Here is a 21,735-nt window from a genome sequence, read left to right as displayed (position 1 = left end):
TTTTTTTTTTTGTTTTCTCGACAACGCCTCATTATTAGTAAATTTCTCATGAGTTTGTGGGTGTTGAAAAAAAACTCGACCGATTACAAACGACCCTCAAAACCCCCCAATCATCACCACCACCACTACCCCCCACCACACCCGCGAACGTTTTACCTTTTTTCCCCTCATTGTTTTACAAATGAATATTTGAATATCGTTATACGGAATCAAATTCTTCGACCCCCATCTCCCCTTTTCGTTCTTTGGTTTTTTATATTTTTTCCCTTCGATAGGGTGTCACCTTTCAATGGTTTTCCAAAAGGTTTCAGGGAAGAGAGAGAGTGAGAGAGAGAGAAAGAGAGAGAAAGAGAGAGAGAGAGAGAAGTAAAAAATAAGTCATATCGTTTATATAAAAAAACCTTGATCGATTGAATCTGTCGTCGACACAAAAAAAAATTTAAATAAAACGTCGAGTAATTTTATTGATAATAATAATAATAATAATTAATTGAAAAAAATCGTTAAAAAAATAATGAGAAAAATGATTTTGAAAAAATTACGAATTACGGTTTTGTGACTCGCGTTCGTTTGGGCAAATAAATTAAACCATTTTTCAACGTGATATAACGGATAATAACAATATTTATCGTAGGGTTTACAATCGGCATTTGTCAATTCGGGTTTGGTCGTGGCGATGAGGGCGCAAACCCCCCAAATTTCATCGTTGCATATGAGAGGACTTCCGATTCCGGCCAAACACGTTTGAGAATCGAGGGTTGTTTTTTTTAACTGGCAAAAATGACCCACGTCGTATATTTTCCGTAGTGCGAATTGACCGCTTTCGATGTATTGCAACGTGATTTGTTTTTTGAAATTTTCGGAATGTCCAAAACCGACGGACACGCAATCTTTTAACCTTTCCTTCTTTTTCGTCGATATGCTGAACAATTTTCCGATGTGAAAGGGTTTTTCGACTTTTATGAAAGCAATGTTCACGCTCCATTCGTACCAATCCGGGTGTACGTATATGAGATGAGTTCTCCTTTCTTCGATGTTTATCAATTCTTCGAAATTCATTGAGGGTTTCACTTTGTGCTTGTAATAAGTGGTAAAACTTATTTTCCCCTTTACGATCGTCATTTCGTCGACGATGCGATTGTGATAGTGAACGCATAGGGCGGCGGTGAGTATCAAATTACTTTTTATCAAAGTACCCGTGCATTTTTCTTGCGAGGGTCTCGATACCAGTAAAACTAGGGACGAGTACACTCCGTCGGGTAGTCCCGTGTCGTAATATTTTCTCAAAAATGAATTATTGTAATAATTAAATCTTAATGGATCTGGAATATCTACTGGTGACAAAAAAAAAAAAATCCGAACGATTTATAAGGGAACCGTTACAAAAAAAAAAACAAAAAAAAAAAAATTAATAATTATTATTATTATTATTACCCATGTCGTCCGTCCGTCGATTTTTTTTCCTATTCTCTAACGGTTTTTATATATTATTTTTTTCATCGGGAAATTATTTATAAAAAAAAAAACGATTAAAATCGTATATTTATTTACTTATTGTTTTTCCACAGATGTAAACATAAATAATAATAATAAATTTTTTTCTTTTCCCCGCCCCGCCCTCCCCCCGTCGTCGTCAAGTTTTTTGTTTTTTTTTTAATTATTTATTAAATGGCGGTCAAAATTTGTTTTTTAAATTTTAAATTCGATTTATTTAATTAATTAAAGGGTTAATAATTTAAATATTTATCCACGAACGATATTTTTCTTCAGTAAATTATGGAAATTTAATAATAATAATAATAATAAAAATGGGAATATTTAAAGTCGCGAAAAAAAAAAATTTTCTCACACTCGCGATTCCGCTAAGAAAAATGGGGGGAGGGAAAAAAAAACAATTTTTCGCGCCTTTTTTTTTTCATTTTCGTATTTCCGTTTTGAATTTTCCACCGCCGCCTAGTTTTTTTTCTTTTCAAACCTACTTTACGGGGGGGGGGGGGGGTATTTAATCATGGGGAGTTTTTGCTTGTAAAAAAAAAAAAAAAAAAAAACTTTTCACCGTCGTCACCTTCGATTCACAGCGTAAAAAATCAATTTTCTTTTTTTTTTTTTTTAATAATATAAAATAATAATAATAATAATAATAATAATAATAATAATAATATAATATATAATTATAATTTTATATTATCGCGATAAATTTTCTTTTATTTACAATAGATAATAAAAATAAAAAATTTTTTTTTATTTTTTATTATTTTCAATAAATAAATAAAAGTATTAATTATTATTAATAAATGATTTGATTGACCATTGTTTTGATGATAATTAGTAGTGATAATAATAATAATAATAATAATTACAACAACAAGGGGGGAAGGGGGGAGGGGGAAAAGTGATTGTACAGTTTTCAATGACTTTTTGTCGCGTTTTTTTTGTTAACAAAGTGTTATTATACGCAACGCGGTCGTTTTTTTTTTTTTTTTTTTTTTTTTTTTTTTTTATTATCATTATTATTATAATAATATCAATTGACAATTTGAGTGACCTTAATTTTTTTCTATTCGATTCGGTTTCGCTCCCCGTGAAATTATACATTTTTTTTTTTTTTTTTTGCTAATTTTTTCATGTATTTAACTCCGAAATTGATTAAATAATAATAATAACTATTTTTCCGAATGAATTTCTAACTCTCTAATCTTGTTGTTATGTTTGTTAAGGTCGTTTCTTTTTCTTTTTTTTTTTTTTTTTGGAAATTTCTCGTGACGTAACGTTCAAAATTTTCGCTAATGTTATTTTTATATTGACGTTTTCTTTCTTACGGATTCGTGTTAATTTGGAGAAAAACAAAAAACAATGATAATGATAATATGACCATTTCGATTTTTTCATTTTCTTAAAAAGATTTGATTGTTGTTGTTGTCGTTGTTGTTGTTGTTGTTGTTGTTGTTATGTTGTTACTGTTGTTGTTGTTGATGTTGTTACTGTTGTTGTTGTTGTTTCTGTTGTTGTTTCTTTTGTTGTTTTTCTTATTGTTGTTGTTGTTATTGTTGTTGTTGTTATTGTTATTGTTGTTATTGTTGTTGTTGTTATTGTTATTGTTGTTTCTGTTGTTGTAGTTGTTGTTTTTGTTGTTGTTGCTTTTGTTTTTTTCCAATAATTAAATTCTTAAAAATCGTCTTTTTTTATAAAATTCCAATTCTAATCATGCGAAAACAAAAAATTAAAGAGTTATTATTAGTTATCGCCATCTTTTTTTTTTTTTTTTTTCATTCATTAATCGTTAAAATTAAAAATAATTTTAAAAAAAAATTTTTTTTTTTTTATTTATAACTCTTGGGGGAAAATCCTACCAATAAAGAATTTAATAAATTTTTTGAAAAATTTAATTCAATTCATCACTTTGCGTTCGTCCTTGGAATTTTTTTGTTTGTTTGTTCGTTTGCTTGTTATTTGTTTGTTTGTCGTCACATTCGAACATTATTTAAAAATACTTTGAAATTTTAAATTAAGTTAATAACGCATTGAATAAAATATCAAAAAATAATAATAATAATAATAAAAATAGAACAAATCAAAACAAATGATCGAAAACGTTTCATATCGTTTATTAATCACGTTTATTATTATTATTATTATTATTATTATTATTATTATTATTATTATTATTATTATTAATATTATTATTTAACCATTCGTTGATATTTAAACGTTACGAAAGTGTGAAAAAAAAAAAAAAAAAAAGAAATTCATTCGATTAATTTTCATAAAAATTTTACTTTTCATATGTTTATGAAAAAAAAAAACGTACACGTAAAAGGACAATAATAAAAATTGCCATTTCATTTCATTTTTTTTTTTAATTCGATTACGTGCTATTTATTATTATTATTATTCTCACGACAATTCGTCTTAATGTTTATCGGATCGTTTTACAAAATTTTTAGGTATCTCTATCCCTAAGGAATAAATCCTTGAATAGATTTTGTCTTGTCACAACCTGTAAAAATTCTTTTAAGTCTTCCTTATTTCTCCATTTTATTCGATCGAACTTATCATTATTATCATTATTATTATTTTTTTTTTCGCACACGTGAAGAATAGATCAATAAAGATGGCGGAACGTAAAATTTTAATAAAAAAAAAAAAAAAATTAACGATGCGAAATAATAAAAAAATATTAATTTATTTTCGAATTTGGTCGACCGACATTTATAATTACAGAAAAATCTTTATACGAAAAAAATTATTATTATTATTATTATTATCATTATTATTATTAATAGTAAAAATAATAAAGGGGGGGGGGGTAAATGACGACGACGACGACGACGACGAATATTATATAATAAAATAAAATATTTACGATTGACATAAAAGAATCGAAAAACAAATGATAATAATAATAATAAATTAATTAATACCTTTTATGTATTTATGTATTTATTAACTAGGATATGTATGACCGGTCCTTACATAATTTTACGTTTCTTACGTGTACTTAATAATATAATATTAATAATAATAATAATAGTAATGATGATGATGATTAGGATGAGGTCGATGATTATTATAAAATAATAATAATAATAAAAACCGTGAAACCGTAAATTTATTTATTTATTTATTTATTTTATTTTTTTACTTCGATTCAATTAATTTATTTTAATTAAAAATGATTCGTCGACGGTCGACGAAGGACGACGAATACATTTTAATAATTTTATTTATTTATTTATTTATTTATAAATAATTAAATATTTATATTTATTTTATTATTTTTCTTGCGTTTGTTTTTTTGCGTACGTATAATGGCGACTCCCCCCCCCCCCGAAAAAAAAATTATTAATTTTTTTTTATTTTCGTAATAAAACAAGTATTAATACTCAAGGTTTTACATTGAAAAAAAAAAAAAAAAAAATTATTTTTATAAGTTGGGGATGGGGGGAGGGGGGAAATAAAAAATTATTTCGCAAAACGTTTATAAATAAATAAATTAATTAATTAATTAAATTTTTCAACGTTGTGTGCGTGAAAAAATCATTATTAATAAAAAAAATAAACGTTCGTGATATTTAAAATTCGTCGCCTTTTTTTTTTTTTTAAATATCATCTTATTTTTTTTTTTGTCTACCTAACGAATCTAATAATAATAATAATAATAATGATAATGATAATAATAAAACACCCTCGAGTTTTAAAGATGTAATTTAATTTTCGAATTAATGACGTAAAAGTACGTCACTCCCACGTCACGCACGCCCTTTCTAAAAGAAAACGTTTATGAATTTGTTTTGAAAATGTGACGTCATAGTTATTAATGTCGTCGTTTTATTGTTACGTCGAGACGAAATTATTATTATTAAAAAAAAAATGGTAATTATAGGTTAAATATAATTTAATGTGAAACAAATCGTCTGCTGTTACGTATTTTCTTTATCAATACGCGGATATCAAATCGATATATATATATATTGCATAGAGAGCGTAACGATAATTTACGATAAATGGCGCGAAACGTTTTTATCATGTTTCCATAGAGTAAAAAAAAAAAAATTTGAATGACGTGTAACGGTTAAATAATAATCAATCGAATGTTTTGATTGTATCGAAATCTTTAATTTTACGCCCTTTTTTTTTTAATTCGTGAAATAATTTTAATAAATTTTATCGAGTTTAATAAATTTAAAAAAAAAAAAAAACGTTTGAAATATTTAAATTAAAGAAAAAAAAAAAAACAAAAATTCAAGGATTCGATTTTAAAGATCACCGGGATTTTATTATTTATATGAGAATTTTTTTTAAAAATGTTATCCGAATTTATTAATAAATTAATCAAAAAAAAAAAAAAGGAGATGAACGGCCATTATTATTTATTATTAATATGAATCAAAGTTGAAAGAGATTTTTAAATAATAAAAATTAAATTTTTTTTAACGTTTCAATGGTCTTATTAAAAATTAATTGTGAAATCGATATCGTTCTCTACCTTTTATTTTTTATTTTTGACAGGAAAAACTTTTTCTTTATAGTTTATTAATACTTTTTAATTTTTTTTTTTTTAACGGAAGTGTGATTTGAATGAGTGGGCATATTGACCGTAAAATAAAATAGAAAACAATAAGTAAATAATTTTTTTTTTTTGTATTTTAATAAAACTCCACCCAATTTTTTTTTTTTTTTTTTTTCGTTCGTATAATTAAAAGTTGAAAGGACCATTGATACGATTTATTTTTATTTAATTTTTTACACGGATAATGAATAATTTTTGGCCTCAACGAACTTTTGTAATTTTAAAAAATTATTAACCCTTTGCGAAAATTGCATTGCAAAAATTTTATAAAAACAAGATGGCGGAGTTTTTTTTTTAAGTATAAATACATTTTCCTTCGGTTTTTTTTTTTTTTTTTTGATTTATTATTAAAAAAAAACGCCATAATCTTCAAATTAAAATATTAAAAACTATTAAATATTTAATAATGAACTTTATAAAAAAAAAACTTTTTGCTTGTTTTTTTTTTAGCTTAAACGAATTATTGCGCAAAAAAATAATTTAATACGCATTTTTTTTTTTTTTTTTAATATCAAACGCTCAATCTTTGCAATTCGTAATCGTAAACATCGCCATTATTATGACGTCATTTCCTAAATCTCTCAAATTTTCTAGCCGGTCACGGGTTTGCGCCATTTTTTGCGCATCGTCGTGTCGTCTGCTCAAAGACGAACCGTAAGGGTTTAAGTCATCATATTACAATTGAAAGCGAAGGTTATTTTTTTTTCATCGCGGAAAGGATTAAATTATTTTAATTTGCGGTGTGAATTAGTATTTTAAAAAGTTTACATTTTAAATTTTTGTGTGATATAATTTAATACTCGTAATTAAAGTGATTTAATTTGATGGGAAGAGATTAAAAAATTATCCGTGACACACACACACGAATGATGAATATGCAAAAAAAAGGTAAATCATTGTACTTTGTGACGAAAAAAAAATTAACGATTTAATAATAATTAAGGAATTTTAAGTTTTCACAAACAGGTAAATGTAATTTTTCAATCGTAAATCTTATAATTGGCAACAAATTTTAGCTCCCATTGGAGCCCTTAATTCCAGCCATTGTTCTTGATTGGGAACGTACATTTCAGCCGGCATGTTATCCGTTGATGATTCGTCATTTGACGATTTTGAAATTGATGATGAAACTGTCATTTTAATTGATTCACCACGTCGTCGAAGGAGTAATCGACCAACACCTTCACATCTTCGTAAAACCTAAAATTATTTTTATATAAAAAAATTGAAATTAAACAAATTCAATTACGTTATTAATTTAATAATGCAAAAAAGGAAGGCTTTTTTTTAGTGTCATATTACCTCGTGAGATGTTAACGAATTCAAGAGTTCTTTTGGTAATTGAGTTCTTTCCATGAGCCACGTGGGTATGGCTCCAAAATCAGTCAGTAGCTGGACAGCACCCCACTCGCTAAATTTAATACGATTTAAGTAGACGTATTCGAGCCAGGATTCGCAAAGGATTCGTAAAATCATTGTGCTGGATGATAATTGAATTTCCTTTGACATTTTATCTGTTGCTGTGAAAACTGGTCTGAGTATGCAATCTTCATAAATGAAATGGAAAAAGGAATGTTATCATAATTGTTGTGAACAATCATGTATTACTATAAGCCAACGTTTGAAAAAAAGGGCAGGATCATTTTACCCAAATATTTTTCAACATAATCACTTGCACAATCTGGAAGAGGACCGTTTTGCTTCCAGTAGGTTGATTTTGGAAAGCACATGTGTAACGTTGCCAAACACTGAACTCTGCAATTTTTAGCCAAGACTTTTATGCATTCGTTTGAAGTTTTTTTCAATTTGTCAACGTTTTCACGGATTTCCGATACTAATTTTCCTCTCATTTTAATGCAGACGGTTACTTGAACGCTTGTATTCAAAGGAATTTGATTGTAATCATTCAACTGCACAAATTCAAAATAATAAATTAAACGTTTTTTTTTTTTTTTATTTACTTGACCCGGATTGGAAATAAGGAGAAGAATGATGGAACCTCAAGAGTGCTCAATATTTGAAGGCATTTGTTTATGTCAGTAAAACAAGAGCTGTAAAAACCATCCAAATCCCAATTGGCAGCAAGATTTTTACATCTATCCGATACCCACATTCTGACCGTGTGAACAGAATGATCCAAACGATGTAAAATGGGTATCTGTTCGACCAGAGGAAGTTCTTCTATGCTCACATACGGATTTTCACAGGAATTATTCAGCTTTATTAAATCGCTCAACATTTCAACAAATAATTGTCCGGTTGCCGAACCCTGAAAGAGATGAAACATGCGGTGAAAATAATAAAAGGGAAAAAGAATTATTATTATATAAAATTTTACTTGAATTCCGTATGTTTTGTAATAATCATTTTTAATCGAACGAGAAGACACGAGAGCTTTTCTAAAAAATTGATCCCATGATGTGGATGTTTGATGACAGCATAACGACTCCATGAGATTAAGAACGGTCGGTAGTAAAAGATTCGGAATGTAATCTAAAAATTTTAATTTTAATTTTTTTTTTTTTCGAAATTAAAAAATCACGAAGATGTTAATTAACATTCGAGAACCTAAAAAAAAAAAAAAAAAAATACTACAAACAACCTGTCGATTTCACTTCGGATATATAATCTCGTAAACCTTGTGACGTGGAAGGTGGAAAACTTCCCAAAGGATCCGAACTCCACCAGAGAAGAATGTGATCTAAATATCCTCCGACTTCTCCCCAAATCACTTGTTGATAATAATTTGTCAATTTATTTTTAACAATGCTTTTAGGTCTTAAATTACCTGATGATAAAATGTCAAAAATTAAAATGAATTATTCTTTTGCAGGAAAAAGTGAGAACTTGGGGACACAAAAAATTCACCAGACGTTTTGGCAGATGTAATAGAATAACTTCCTAAAAGATTTGGAGCTACTCTCGCACATAGAATCAAATGTCCTCTCGCGTGTCTTTCTTCACACCGCCACAGGGCTTCCAACGGTTGACTTAGGGTAATTTCATTGTCTTTTGTTTTTTGTTCCAAGTGTTTCGTCAAAGCTCTAAAAACATAAAACATTCGCATCATCCGCGAATTTGTAAAAAGGAAAACATAAAAACTTTGGCTCACCTGTAAATTTCAACGCTCGTATTACTCGAAACTGAATTTTGAGCCTTTAAAAATTTTTTTAAATTCCCGTCTTCCTTATTTTCCTCTTGCTTACTCTCCGAAATCTCTTCTCCATTATCGTGGGGTGGTGGAATCATCGCCAAATCATCCTCGTGACCCTGAACCGCCGTGTTGTCATCCAATTCTTCGATTCCTCCGAAATAATTATTCAATATACCCGATATCAAACCGTAACTGCATTTTTCCGCTCTTTTTTCAGCTATGATGTACAAGATTTTCGTGACCGTCAATTTTCTCAGAGGATGCAAGAGCATGGGACACGTGTTACCGAAAACATTCGTCTTGCTTACGTCCGTCGAAAAATCCAAAAGCAAAATGTCGTTGTAAAGTTGAGACAATCTAAAAAGGTAGGACAACAAAAAAATTTTTTTCTCTCTGTACGAAATGAGAAATCTCGCGCCCCGCGAAAATGACTCGGGTTGATGTATGGGGAACGAATGATTAATCGAAATGAACTTATGAGATTGATTTATTGCGTGCGTGCGTGTGCGTGTGCGTATATTAACGAATAAATAACACCTTAAAGCATGTTCCGTGAGTGTGGAATCCAATAATTCGTACACCAAATCGTAGACGAGTTTTGAAATGGCCAGTTTTTCAACGTGTAACCTCGCTTTCCATAGATTTACTCGCGTGCTTTCTATTTCTTCACCAATTTCACTCTCGTTATTGTATAAACTTATTTTTTTCATTCTTTCCGTTATCGATGCAATCGAATCGATGTTGTTCATAAAATTCTTCGCGATAAATAAAATGAAAGAAAAAAAAAAAATTATTTTATTATTTAATCATGAGGTGGTAGCCAGTCAGTCAGTCAGTCAAGTCAATAATTGTGATCGTCTTGGGCCACGTGCGAAGTGATTGACGAGTGTTTTTTTACACGTGGTGTGTGCGTGCGTGCGTGCGTGCGCGTATGCGTCGTTTCGTTTTGTTATATGTAGAAACAAAAAAATTCTTACTTCGTCAACTTGACAATATTCTTTGGCTTGAATCAAAACACTTTTCAAATTCAAAACTAAATTTTTCGATTCGTCGTGTAATATTTTACATTCTGTAAAAAATGAATCCCTGTCGATTTTTTCACCCGGTCCCCAAATTCTATTTTCTCTCGCGTTTTTATTTCCCTTTTCGATGTCATCCATTTTTTTTTTTTTTTTTTTTTTTTTTTTCGAACTGACTGATTTACACGAAGGAAAACTGCATAAATCGAACAAAAAAAAAAAATGTTTACCGTCGAATAAGTACAAAGTTACGAGTTAAATGACTACTGAGAAAAATAATACGGTTGAAAAAAAGTTCGATATATTTTTTTTTGTTTTGTATCACTCCGTGACGTGACGTGACGAGACGAGGGAAAACACTTTTCTTTTTTTATTGGGGGAAAATTTAGAGCAAGGTCAATGTGCAACAGGATTGGGAATGGTCGTTATTATAAAAAAAAATTTTTTTATATTTCGTAAAATTTTATAATTACGTCATTAAACATGCGGTTTTTTTTTTTTTTTTTTTTTTTTAATATACTATTTACAATGATTGCGAGTCGAACGGTTTGCATAAACGTAAAATTTAAGGCGTTCTTCCACACTTACTTGGTTTTTACATTAATTTGGGAAAATTTCGGGAAAAATTTTCAAATTGAATTTTACGCTCAATTTTTTTTTTTTTTTTTTTGTCGTTTTTAATATTTAAAATGAAATAATAATAATAATAATAATAATAATAATAAATCTTTAATAAATTTTTCCTACGCGTAAAGCTCAAGCGCGATCGATTTAAGGGTATTTCTATCAATTTTTCCGGTCGCCGTTTTCGGAATGAAATCGATAAAACGAATTCCAGCCGTTAGTGATTTATACTCTGAAAGAGTTCCTGAAAGCGAAAAACGGGGAGAGAAAATAAGAAAAGTTATTATTATTATTATTATTATTATTATTACTATTATTCCATGAAATTCGATTTGCGTATGTGAACAAAATGAAAATTGACTCACCGTTCACGGCTGCGTGTATATCGTTTTCCTTTACGGAATGATTTTCCTTTTTGACGACCAAAGCCATCAAATGAAAAATATCTCTTTCGTGTGGGATTCCGACGACTCCGACTTCGAACACTCCGGGAACCGTCAAAATGACGTTTTCGATTTCCGTGGGAGTTACCTGGATCGGGGAAAAGCGGAAAACGGATGAATTAATTAATTAATTAACACGGATAACATAACGAGGATTCTTTCTCTCACTTGCATGTCTCGGACTTTGATCATTTCCTTTATTCTGTCGACGATGAAAAATTTCCCGTCGTCGTCGTAGTAACCGACGTCGCCGGAATGAAGCCATCCGTCGTCATCTATGGATTCTCTCGTCGCTTTTTCATTGTTGACGTATCCGGCCATGACGCCGCAACCGTGAATGCATATTTCGCCCGGAGAATTTGATTTTAACGCGGATCCGGTGGTCGTGTCGACGATCTAAAAAAAAAAAAAAAAAATCATTTCCGTTCATTTACTTCCGGTCGGGATTTTTTTTTTTTTTTTTTGGAAAATTTACCTTCAACCATACTCCGGGTGTGACGCGACCGATTGACGTATCTTGATCATTGTTTTGACACACAATTCCCGATGCTTCCGTCATGCCGTACGTGTTGTACAATTTAATTTTCGGCCAGGCTTCCTGAAATCGTGTGAATTTTTGAAAATTTTATCTTGGGGGGGGGGGGAAAAAGGTCGAGATCGAATAACGAACCTTGATTTGAACGAGCATGGTGTCCGTTAGGGAAGAACCTCCAACCAAGACGTATTTCAAACTTGATAAATTGTATTTTTTAAAATCCGCATGTTTCGTCAAACCCAAAAGTGTCAGTGGAGCCAATATTGTAAAAGTAGGCTTGCGATTTAAAAAGGAAATAACGATTATTATTATTATTATTATTATTATTATTATTATTCCACGGATGAATTTTTTTTTTTTTTTTTTTTTTACTCACGTTATATTTTTCGATGGCTTTGAAAGTGTTTTCGGGATTGATGACGTTTAAAAAAATACGTTTAGTTCCCAGAGTTAAACTTCTCAAAAACATGAGAATGGCAGTTATCCAGTAAAAGTGCGACAGTTGTAAACAGATTTCAGTTTTGTCGAACAAATCGATTTTTCTAGAATTGATAAAAATGGATTTGTCGAAGATGAAAAAATGGAAGAAAAAAAAATGAAAATGAAAATTTGAAGCGAATTATTTATTTACTCTAGGACCATGTTTTGAAAGACTAAATTCTTGTGAGAGATTCCGATTCCTTTTGGTAAACCGGAAGTTCCGCTCGATGGCGAAATGACGGCAAGTTGACGCCCGGGACATTTAACCGGTTGAGGTTTATACGTGTCGACATCGACGTTCACTAAAACATCTTTAAATCTTAAATTTGCGTACTTTGAATTCTAAAAACAAAAAAGTTGTTATTATTGGCAATGATGAGAAAATTATACGGTTGCGTGAGAGTTGATGGTATTCAAACGCTATAATTTAAATAGAAGAAATCTCGACGTCATGGAAAAAAAACTGGAATTTGGATAACAGGTTGGAATTTAGTTTTGTTTAAAACGAAAAACCAAAGGAAAAATTGGGGGGGGGGAGGAAAAAAAATACCAACCTTGTTTTCGTTGACGAGAATGATGGTGACGTTATCCGAAGACGAATCGCCGAGTGCCGACTGGACTTTTTCTAAAACGTCATCTTCGCAAAAAATAAATTTTGGTCTTATGACGGAAAGTGCATGTTTAAGCTCGGCTGGAATCGAAACCCGAAAAAATAACAAAAGGAAAAAAAGGAAAAAGTTTTTTGCACGTTTCCAGGAAAAACAAAAACAAAAAACAAAACTTACACACTTTCATGGAGCTGTTGACTGGAGCAAGAGTGGCAGCACCGATCCACGATGCCAAAACAATTGAATTGGCTTCGAAACCGTTTTTGCACAGCATACCAATGACGTCATTTTCATTCAAACCTATTTTTTTCAAACCTTCCAATAATTGTAGTCCGTTTGAAAGAAATTGACCGACGGTTTGTTCGATTCCCGTTTCTCCGTCTATCTGGGAGAAAGCAAATCAGGACAGAACCGTTAATAAAAAAGAGAAATTAAAGAAAAAAATAATAATGATGATGATAAATGTCAAATTAAATAAATACCAGAAATACGTCATCTTTCGGCAAGGATTTCAATTTGGGTAAAATCAATTCACCGATGGAACATTCTGGAACTTGTGATAGTGAATCACCTTTTAATATTTTTTCATCATCATCATGTAAACTCGTCATTTTTTTTCTTTTTTTTTTTTTTTTTGTATCGCGGCGGCGGCGGCGATGATGATCGGAACGAGACTGAGTTTAAAACGCGTGATATGAAAACTGACTCGATGAAATTTATGGTACCCGTCGCGAGTACAGAAAAAGTAAACTAGAGTAACTGAACCTTGCAAAAAAAAAAAAGAAGCAATTACGTAATTAATACAATAAAATCAAGGTTAAATATTTTTCCAACGAACGAGTGAGTGAGTTTTTGTAAGATGTTCGTTTATCACTGCGGATGATGTTTAATTTTTTTTGTCTATATTATCATTCCGGCACAAAATTAAAATACACTTTTTTGAAAAACAAACAAACAAACGAGCGAACAAACAAACAACGCACTTGTGTAAAAATTACAAACGACGCGTTCCGACGACATAATTTTTTTTTTTTTTTTTTCCAATTTAATTTTATTTATAGTTTTAATTTGAACTTGAAAACAATCAAAATAAAAATGGCGCGCGCGACACTCATTGACAGTAAAAAAAAAAAAAAAAAAAAAAAATTTGATTTTGTTTTTGGCGCGATTTCAATCGTTGTTGTTGTTGTTGTTGTTGTTGCTGTTGTTGTTGTTGTTACGAATTTTCAGAATCGTTTCTTTTCCGTTTTTACCTGGCATTAATAATATTTGTATGAAATTGATTACGTTGCCCTTTAATCATTTGTCCATTTTTCCTCCCGGAAAAAGAAAAAAAAAGACATGTAATGGTAATGGCGACGGAAACGTGTAAGAGTGAGAAAACGATATATATATATATGTACATATACGAACGGTGCTATCAGCAAAAAAACAAATTTGATTTCGTCACTTTTTATTTGTTTTGTTTTTTTTTTTTTTTTTTTTCTGTCTTGTGTATTATATATCAAATAGGCAAACTTTTCAAAGTTCAGTTCTAACAACAACAACAACAACAACAATAATAACAATAATAATAATCCACGTTGTAATATTTATTATTATTATTATTATTATTATTATTATTATTATTAATTTGAAATTTTTGTTTCGTAAACAAAATGGACGACGGACGATTATTGGAAAATATATATATATATATATAGGGCGACGGTGCTGAACTCTATAAAATAACAAATTAAACTCGTGACTCGCATAATTTTTTTTTTTTTTTTTCCTCTTCCGCGAAATCAATTTACAACAACAACAACAACTACTACTACTACTTATTATTATTATTATTATTATTATTTTGTTCGATAACGATCACGCACTTTTTTTCCAAAGGCTACGAATCACGATAATTTTTCAAAATGCCTGGAAAAAAGAGAAAAAAAGAAAAAAGATCGTCAAATCGACTATGAAGTTTTATAGTCAATAATAATAATAATAATAATAATGATAATGATAATGATAATGATAATATTTTTTTTATATTTCGAACCGTTTTGGCAAAAAATTACATTTTTTCGTTTTCGATTCGATTCGATTGTTTGTCGACGTCAGCAAACGGAAAATTTTTTTATTTTAAAACTTTTCACAAGACTAGTAGGTATTTATATTCTTTAAGGTTTTAAATGATTTACAATGTTAAAAATTGTAAATAATAATAATAATAATACTAGGTAGTTTTTATTGATAAGAAAAACGTTTTTTTTTCTTTTTGAATGCGCAGGTTTATTGCTTTACAAAAAGGTAATAAGGTCGTTTGATAACGATTGGGGGGACTCTCGTCGCGAATAATAAAAGAAAAAAATTTACATGGTGAAATTACCACGTAATTATTATCATCATTATTATTTGGATAATTGTTGTTGTTGTTGTTGTTTTTTAAATTGTTTGTTTTTGTTTATTCGTTTTCTACGGAAAAAAATTGGAAAATTTTTAGTCATAATAAATAATATTGTAATAGAATTACCGACTCGTGATGCACTTAATAACATCAATTAAAAAATTAAATACGTCGTTTGTGTTTGTCGTTTGTTGTTGTTGTTGTTGTTTAGAGTTCACATAATGCGAGTATATGTATCAATTTCGAATTTTTCAATCCATTGCGTTCATTTTTAATGCAAGCTCGTGACATTTTCCGTTTGAAAATTTTTTATATGATTTCCATATGTTCCGTTTCCGTTTCCCTTTTTCCGTTTCTCTTTTCCGGTTCGCTTCGTAACATTTCCTCGAGTTTCTCAATTCCCGCGTTTCCGCGTTACCGCGAATGATTTTCGAATGATTTGATTTCGATTGATTTACGCGACAAGTGTATCCATTTGGTTGGTTTGTTGTTGTTGTCATTAAATTACTATTAAAATCGTACATTTTTCTAGAAGGTTCTTTTTTGCATTACAATCCGGGAAAACAAACATAATCCGATGCGTTGATTTCGTTCCTTTGAAAATGGTAATTTGCTCGAAAGCGGATTTTGTTCGAAAACACTTATTATTATTATTATTATTATTGTTGCTGTTGTTGTTGTCGTTGTCGTTGTTGTTACTGTTGTTGTTACTGTTGTTGTTGTTACTGTTGTTGTTGTTGTCGTTGTTGTTGTTGTTACTGTCGTTGTTGTTGTTGTTGTTGTTGTTTGTTGTTGTTTTGAAATGTTTTTAATGATTATTTTTATTTTGTCACTAAAAACGTGTTAGCTATTTTGAGTAATTCTTTTCTCAGCATTTTCCCACTGCTTGTTCTGGGAATTTTGTCGATAAATCGAACTCCTTGTCGCAGTTTTAAATAATCCGGTAATTTTTCTACAAAAACAAAACAAAAATAAATCATCACTTTTAATTTACTAGTGTAGGGGGAGGGTGGGAACGGGGGCGGGAACGAAGTGGTTAGGAAGAATGACCGTCGTTTGTTTATCATTAGTTGTTCGTATTAAAATAATTGTTTGTCGCTGATAAAAATTTTTCAAAATGAAATCAAATTATGAGGTAATTAAACAAAAAAGTTTTTGTTTGATTTTTTGTTGGCGGCATTTTTTTTTTATTAAATTTTTCATTTGGCAATCGAATCGATGACCTTTTCGAACGTTTTATTTAAAAATAACCTCTGTTGGTCGTTGAGTGTCACGAAAACAAAAAATTTCTCGGGGGCGGAGGTCAAAGTTTTTTTTTTTTTTTTTTTTTTACACCCCTCCTCTCTCTCTCTCTCTCTCTCGCACGCGCACATCGTCACCTCGTTAGTTATTATTACCTTCGATAAGTTTATGAATTTCTTTTTCGTTTAATCGTACATCGTTTTTTCTTAAAACTACCAAAGCCATTATCGAACCATCCTGATCATCATCGTCATCATCATTTCCTTTGATTTTCACAAGACCGACATCGTCTATTTGAGGCAGAGTTAAAATTTTATTTTCTAATTTAATAGGATTGATCTCGAAAGTATAAAAAAATGACGATGAGTATAAAAATTCGAATTACAAAAAAAAAAACTTTTTAAATTTTGATTTGAGAATTACCATCCGGTTCCGGTATTTGATGAATTCTTTTAAACGACCCGTTACGTAAATGACTTTATTTATATCGTAATAACCTACGTCACCGGTACAATACCATCCGTCGATGAAAACTTCCTCAGTCGCTTTTTCATTTCCCAAATATCCCTTCATGACCGAGGGTGATTTTAAATAAATGACACCCTCTTGATTGGCTCCGAGAAGGGTTTTATCGTTCACGCTCACGACCTGTCGACGTAAAAAAAAAAAAAAAAAATCATAAAATCATAAGAAAAAGGATTCCGGTCGGTTTTAGGTCGAACCTTCATTTGAACTCCCGGAAAAAGTCTTCCGACGGAAAGAATGTCGTCATCGGGTTGACAATAGGTTATCGTTCCCGATAATTCCGTCATGCCGTACGATTGGTGACAAATAATTTGCGGTCCCCAAAATTCCTTGCAAAAAAAAAATTATTATTATTATTATTATTATTATTATTATTATCGAACTTGAATTGTTAGGATTCGTGGTCGTTTCTTACCTTTAAAGAAAGTGCTATTTCCTTTTGTAGCGAACTTCCACCCGTGGCGATGTATGCCATGGATGACACGTCGTAATTTTTAAAATTCGGATGAGTCGTTATATGTTTTAACAAAGATGGTGAAAATATACCCCAGCTGGGCTAAAAACAAAATTTTTGACAGTAAAGCAACAAAGCGACAAACGCACGACAACAAAACGAATGACAACAAACCTTGAAATTTTGTATGACACGAAGAACTGCGTCGGGTTGAACGTCACGTAAAATGATCATTTCGTAATTTAAACACAAACAACTCAAATAGGAAAGTATTCCGGATATCCAGAAAAAAAATGAAAATCCCACGGCGGGACAAAGGAGTAACTTGTTGAATTGTGACGTCACGCTGGTAATCGGCGCCATATTGGAAAAAAAAAAAGAAAAAAGAATATCAAGTCTTGAACTGATCGGGAAAAGGGAAAAGGAGGAGGAAAGGAAAAGGGAAAATTTTGGAAAAATAAAAAAGAAAAGAAAAGAAAATTATTATTATTATCATCATTACCACCAGACCGTTATTTGATACGTCATGTTTGTATGGGTTAACATGACAGTTTTGGGATTGCCGAATGTTCCGCTCGAACAAATCAAAATGGCGACCGATTCTTCGGGATTGTAAAATGAAACAGGTTTGAATTCGTCGTCATCGTCATCGCCGTCGTCATCATCATCCACTTGTGTGAATTTATTAAAATCGTCGATGGAAAAATTAAAAAAAGATGGCTGCAAATGTAAAACGAACGAAAAGAATTCAGAAAATGAGAAAAATTTTTCTTTTACGGGTAGCTTACCGAAGAATCGAGGGACACCATTTTGGGAGGAACCACGAGTTCGACGAGGTTGGATATTATTCCTTCGGGAGTATCGGAGTCGAAAAAAACAATTTTCGGTTGCGTCTGTCGTATTATCCCGTTAAAAATATCTGGAAAGAGTAGAAAATATTAGCTGGAAAACGTAATTTGAAAAAAAAAAAAAAAAATGGATGATACCTGACGAGAGGTTGTAGTCCAATGGTAAAACGGTCGCTCCGACAAAAAAAGCTCCCGTGACTGCCGCGTACATGTTGATATCGGATTTTCCAATGAAGCAGACGACGTTTTCCCGAGTTAAACCCATTCCCTTAAATTTTTTCCCGATTCGTATGCTCAATCGTAAAAAATCCCGAACGGTTATGATTTTATTCGTTTCTGCTTCTCTCTGCAATGACGGCGGGAAGGGGGAAGGGGGAGGGGGGGAAAAAAAAGGGAAAATTAGGATTTTCTTTAAACGAATAAAACAAATTTAAAAAAAAAAAAAAATTTTTTTTTACCATTAAAACGTCTCCCTGATTGTTGTGTGATTTCAATTTGGAAAATAAACACTCTCCGACGGACATTTTTAAATTCGATTTAAAACAACCGGAAATAATAAAATCTGACGTCACGATTTTCCCCGTCGCGCCCTTTTGAAAATTTTTCATTTTTAATACGGGATACAAACCGGTCGGATACGCGGATATAAATAAAATGGCTGGAACGATTGATTCCGTTCGGTAATTTTTCATCGATTAATTATCATCGCCGTTAAATAATTAATTTCGTTCGTAACGTTTAATTAATTATCGGTAATGGGGAGGGGGTGGAGGGGGAGGCGGTTCCCCATTATCGGTTTTACAAAATTGTCACGTCAATAAATTATTTAATTTTATTATTATTATTAATAAATTAAAAGAAAAACACAAAATGGAGGGAAACGGATTAAGGGGAAAAAAATTTTAAAAATGGCGACTTTTTCAAATAATGACACGCGAATAATTCTATTGACACGACTTTATACTAATTTTACATCATCTTTTCGAGAAAAACAATTCGAACGTGAAAATGATAATCGATAGGGTCCAACCACCGACGAGGCAAGCGAACGCGGAGAAAACGTTATTTAATTGTGTGCTGAGCCAAAGATTTTGTTTGTCCATGGAATCCGTTGGAAAATTGACGTGTCTTTTGATTCCGGCATCGATCAAACCTGTTTCGAAAAATTTGAGCAACCTGAAAGAACAGAAAGACAGACAGACGCGTTGAGGGAATCATTTTTTTTTTTTAAAACTCTTTTCTTTTTTTTTGGATGAATGACTTTTACCAAGAATTGAAAATTTTTTTATATTCAAAAGATTTCCTTATCAAAAATGATTTTTTACGTTTGGAAAATGGTACGGGGAAAATTGTCAATTTTTTCCTTTGTTCAGAATCGATTTTCAGCAAGTAGTTGGTGAAGGAAATCGTCGCTCCTAAAAAAGAAAGAAAATCGATCATTATTATTATTATTATTATTATAATGAAAAATGTATGGTGGTGGTGGTGGTGGTGGTACCACCGCCACCTCGATCGAACTTACCAAAACCCACGTGATTTTTTTTATTTATTTTTTTAAAAATTTGCGAGAGGTGGCTGGCTTCGCCATTTTTTAAAGCGTACGACAATATCGGCAAAGTGGATAAATCGCTCTGAAAAGACGACGAAATTTAGAAAAAAATTTTTGGTAGTGGGGAGGAGGGGATGGTGGGGGGGGGGAAAATAATGACCGTTAACAAATCGTAATAATGGTATTCGTCGCGATGAAGAACGAGTTTCAATTTCAATCTGATTATGTCATCGAGTGAGAGACGTTTCACGTGATCGTCGAAAGCCAACAGTGACGTGATTCCGGCTGCGAAACCCGTGTACAATAAATAGGATATGACGTAACCGATGAAAAACATGGTCCTGCAAGAGGATCCTCTCGGATGCCTGCTGAAACCTACGAAAAAGACACACTGTAAGGTCGACACACGCCGATGTATTCCTGTCGCGCTGACTCACTTACTCTGTTGCGTGACGGTGGCGACAGCCCAAAGAATGACTTCGCTCCAACTCCAGGGTTCGTGATCAGGTCGAACGTATCGGGAATGCATGAACGTGGAGAATTTGAACGCGACGACGAGTGCGAAAATTGCGAGTAGGAAAAATATCCAAAGTTGACGGGAAAACGTTCTCAATAGTATATCTTTACCCAATGGTAGATTGTTTGAATCGAATATGAAGGATTGACTTTACAAAAAAAAAAATTAAGTTGGCAACAATTAGGGTAGATGTGTATGTGTGTGAGAGAGAGAGGAATCATGTGTTTACCTTGTTGAGAGAGTCGGCATTAAATAATCAACGGATTCCGTTAGAATGTTCGAGACGGCCCAATGACAAGCAGTTATGTCCGTCATATTGTTTTCGGCCATTTTTATAATCCCATCTCTGCCATATTGAGTTTCGTTTGTCCAAACGATGGACGATGATGATGGCACATACGTTTTTCTTAAACACGTTGCGGTATGTATAAATAAAAATTTGCTGTTATTTAAATATTTGCGAAACTCTTTCTCGATACTTACTCGAATCGTAAAACGTCTTCCAACAACGACAGTATGTAATTCGCGTAGTCGTCTCGCGGCAGCCATTTTCCATTTTTATTCGTCACGCCGCAATCGTAATCGAATTCGTCGTAATTATCGTTTGCCTTGCATCGACAAAAAGGAAATTTACTTGCTAAAATTAATTACATCATTTGTACAAAAAATAAAACGGCGTTGTAACTCACTTCGAGTATGCCTATTTTAAAATGGCGTCCGTTTAAAATTTCCAATCGTCGTAACGGTCGTCGTCGATCGTACGTGAAATTTTTCTCCGTGCAATGCACGTATTCGTTTCTCGTATATAAAATGGCGTACGGATGTAAATGACACCAGTGACGAATTTGGGTATCGAAAAATTTCTGCTCCATGCGTATGTTAATATTATTATTATTATTATTTGACTTTATTCATTCGAAATTGGCGGGAAAAAAAAAAATTTATTCGCGTTTATCTCTCGCGCTCGCTCTTGAGGACGAGAGCAAAACAAAAACAAACGCAAAATTTCTGAACGGATTCTTTTTTAAAACGTTTGAAAACTTATTAAATAACGGTTATATGTATTTTTTATTATTATTATTATCCTTCAAATTTTAATTGACAGGAGGAGGATGACGGTAGTAATAATAATAATAATAATAATAATAATGTGTGCGTGTGAAAACGAATTGGGGAGGGGAGGGGAGGGGGGAGGAATTTTTGACGTGACGACAGTTTTATGTCAATTAATTTTTAACTTATTTAATCGTTAGTAGTAGTAGTAGTAGTTGTAGTACG

The 21,735-nt window shown here is 31.5% G+C and overlaps 5 protein-coding genes across 5 annotated transcripts; all 5 read right to left on the bottom strand.

Moving 5' to 3' along the window:
• Positions 1-209: 209 nt before the first annotated feature.
• Positions 210-1,500, bottom strand: Phum_PHUM537190 (uncharacterized protein; the record flags this gene model as incomplete). The annotated part of the gene is made up of 3 exons (XM_002431550.1): positions 210-283; positions 543-1,334; positions 1,476-1,500. 3 exons carry the CDS (start codon positions 1,498-1,500, stop codon positions 210-212), a joined length of 891 nt encoding a protein of 296 aa, XP_002431595.1.
• Positions 1,501-7,063: 5,563 nt separating this feature from the next.
• Phum_PHUM537180 (uncharacterized protein) lies at positions 7,064-9,496 on the bottom strand (the record flags this gene model as incomplete). The annotated part of the gene is made up of 8 exons (XM_002431549.1): positions 7,064-7,259; positions 7,389-7,570; positions 7,690-7,945; positions 8,032-8,339; positions 8,409-8,563; positions 8,673-8,858; positions 8,939-9,114; positions 9,183-9,496. 8 exons carry the CDS (start codon positions 9,494-9,496, stop codon positions 7,064-7,066), a joined length of 1,773 nt encoding a protein of 590 aa, XP_002431594.1.
• A 1,490-nt stretch (positions 9,497-10,986) lies between these two features.
• Positions 10,987-14,193, bottom strand: Phum_PHUM537170 (luciferase, putative; the record flags this gene model as incomplete). The annotated part of the gene is made up of 11 exons (XM_002431548.1): positions 10,987-11,111; positions 11,233-11,398; positions 11,479-11,706; positions 11,786-11,908; positions 11,981-12,121; positions 12,222-12,387; positions 12,477-12,667; positions 12,880-13,016; positions 13,111-13,318; positions 13,416-13,504; positions 14,187-14,193. The coding sequence occupies 11 exons, from the start codon at positions 14,191-14,193 to the stop codon at positions 10,987-10,989; spliced, it is 1,581 nt and encodes a 526-aa protein (XP_002431593.1).
• A 1,950-nt stretch (positions 14,194-16,143) lies between these two features.
• On the bottom strand, positions 16,144-19,083 carry Phum_PHUM537160 (luciferase, putative; the record flags this gene model as incomplete). The annotated part of the gene is made up of 10 exons (XM_002431547.1): positions 16,144-16,274; positions 16,720-16,903; positions 16,988-17,212; positions 17,287-17,418; positions 17,505-17,645; positions 17,718-17,889; positions 18,046-18,263; positions 18,332-18,462; positions 18,530-18,737; positions 18,859-19,083. 10 exons carry the CDS (start codon positions 19,081-19,083, stop codon positions 16,144-16,146), a joined length of 1,767 nt encoding a protein of 588 aa, XP_002431592.1.
• A 282-nt stretch (positions 19,084-19,365) lies between these two features.
• Phum_PHUM537150 (uncharacterized protein) lies at positions 19,366-21,006 on the bottom strand (the record flags this gene model as incomplete). Its single annotated transcript, XM_002431546.1, has 5 exons — positions 19,366-19,567; positions 19,994-20,022; positions 20,101-20,315; positions 20,382-20,605; positions 20,687-21,006. The coding sequence occupies 5 exons, from the start codon at positions 21,004-21,006 to the stop codon at positions 19,366-19,368; spliced, it is 990 nt and encodes a 329-aa protein (XP_002431591.1).
• Positions 21,007-21,735: the final 729 nt, after the last annotated feature.

This window comes from Pediculus humanus, genomic scaffold, assembly GCF_000006295.1.
Source record: "Pediculus humanus corporis 1103172108290 genomic scaffold, whole genome shotgun sequence".
In the NCBI taxonomy this organism is placed as follows: Eukaryota; Metazoa; Arthropoda; class Insecta; order Psocodea; family Pediculidae; genus Pediculus; species Pediculus humanus.
Note: the sequence above shows the minus strand (reverse complement) of the source record. Positions and strands in the feature narration are given on the sequence as shown.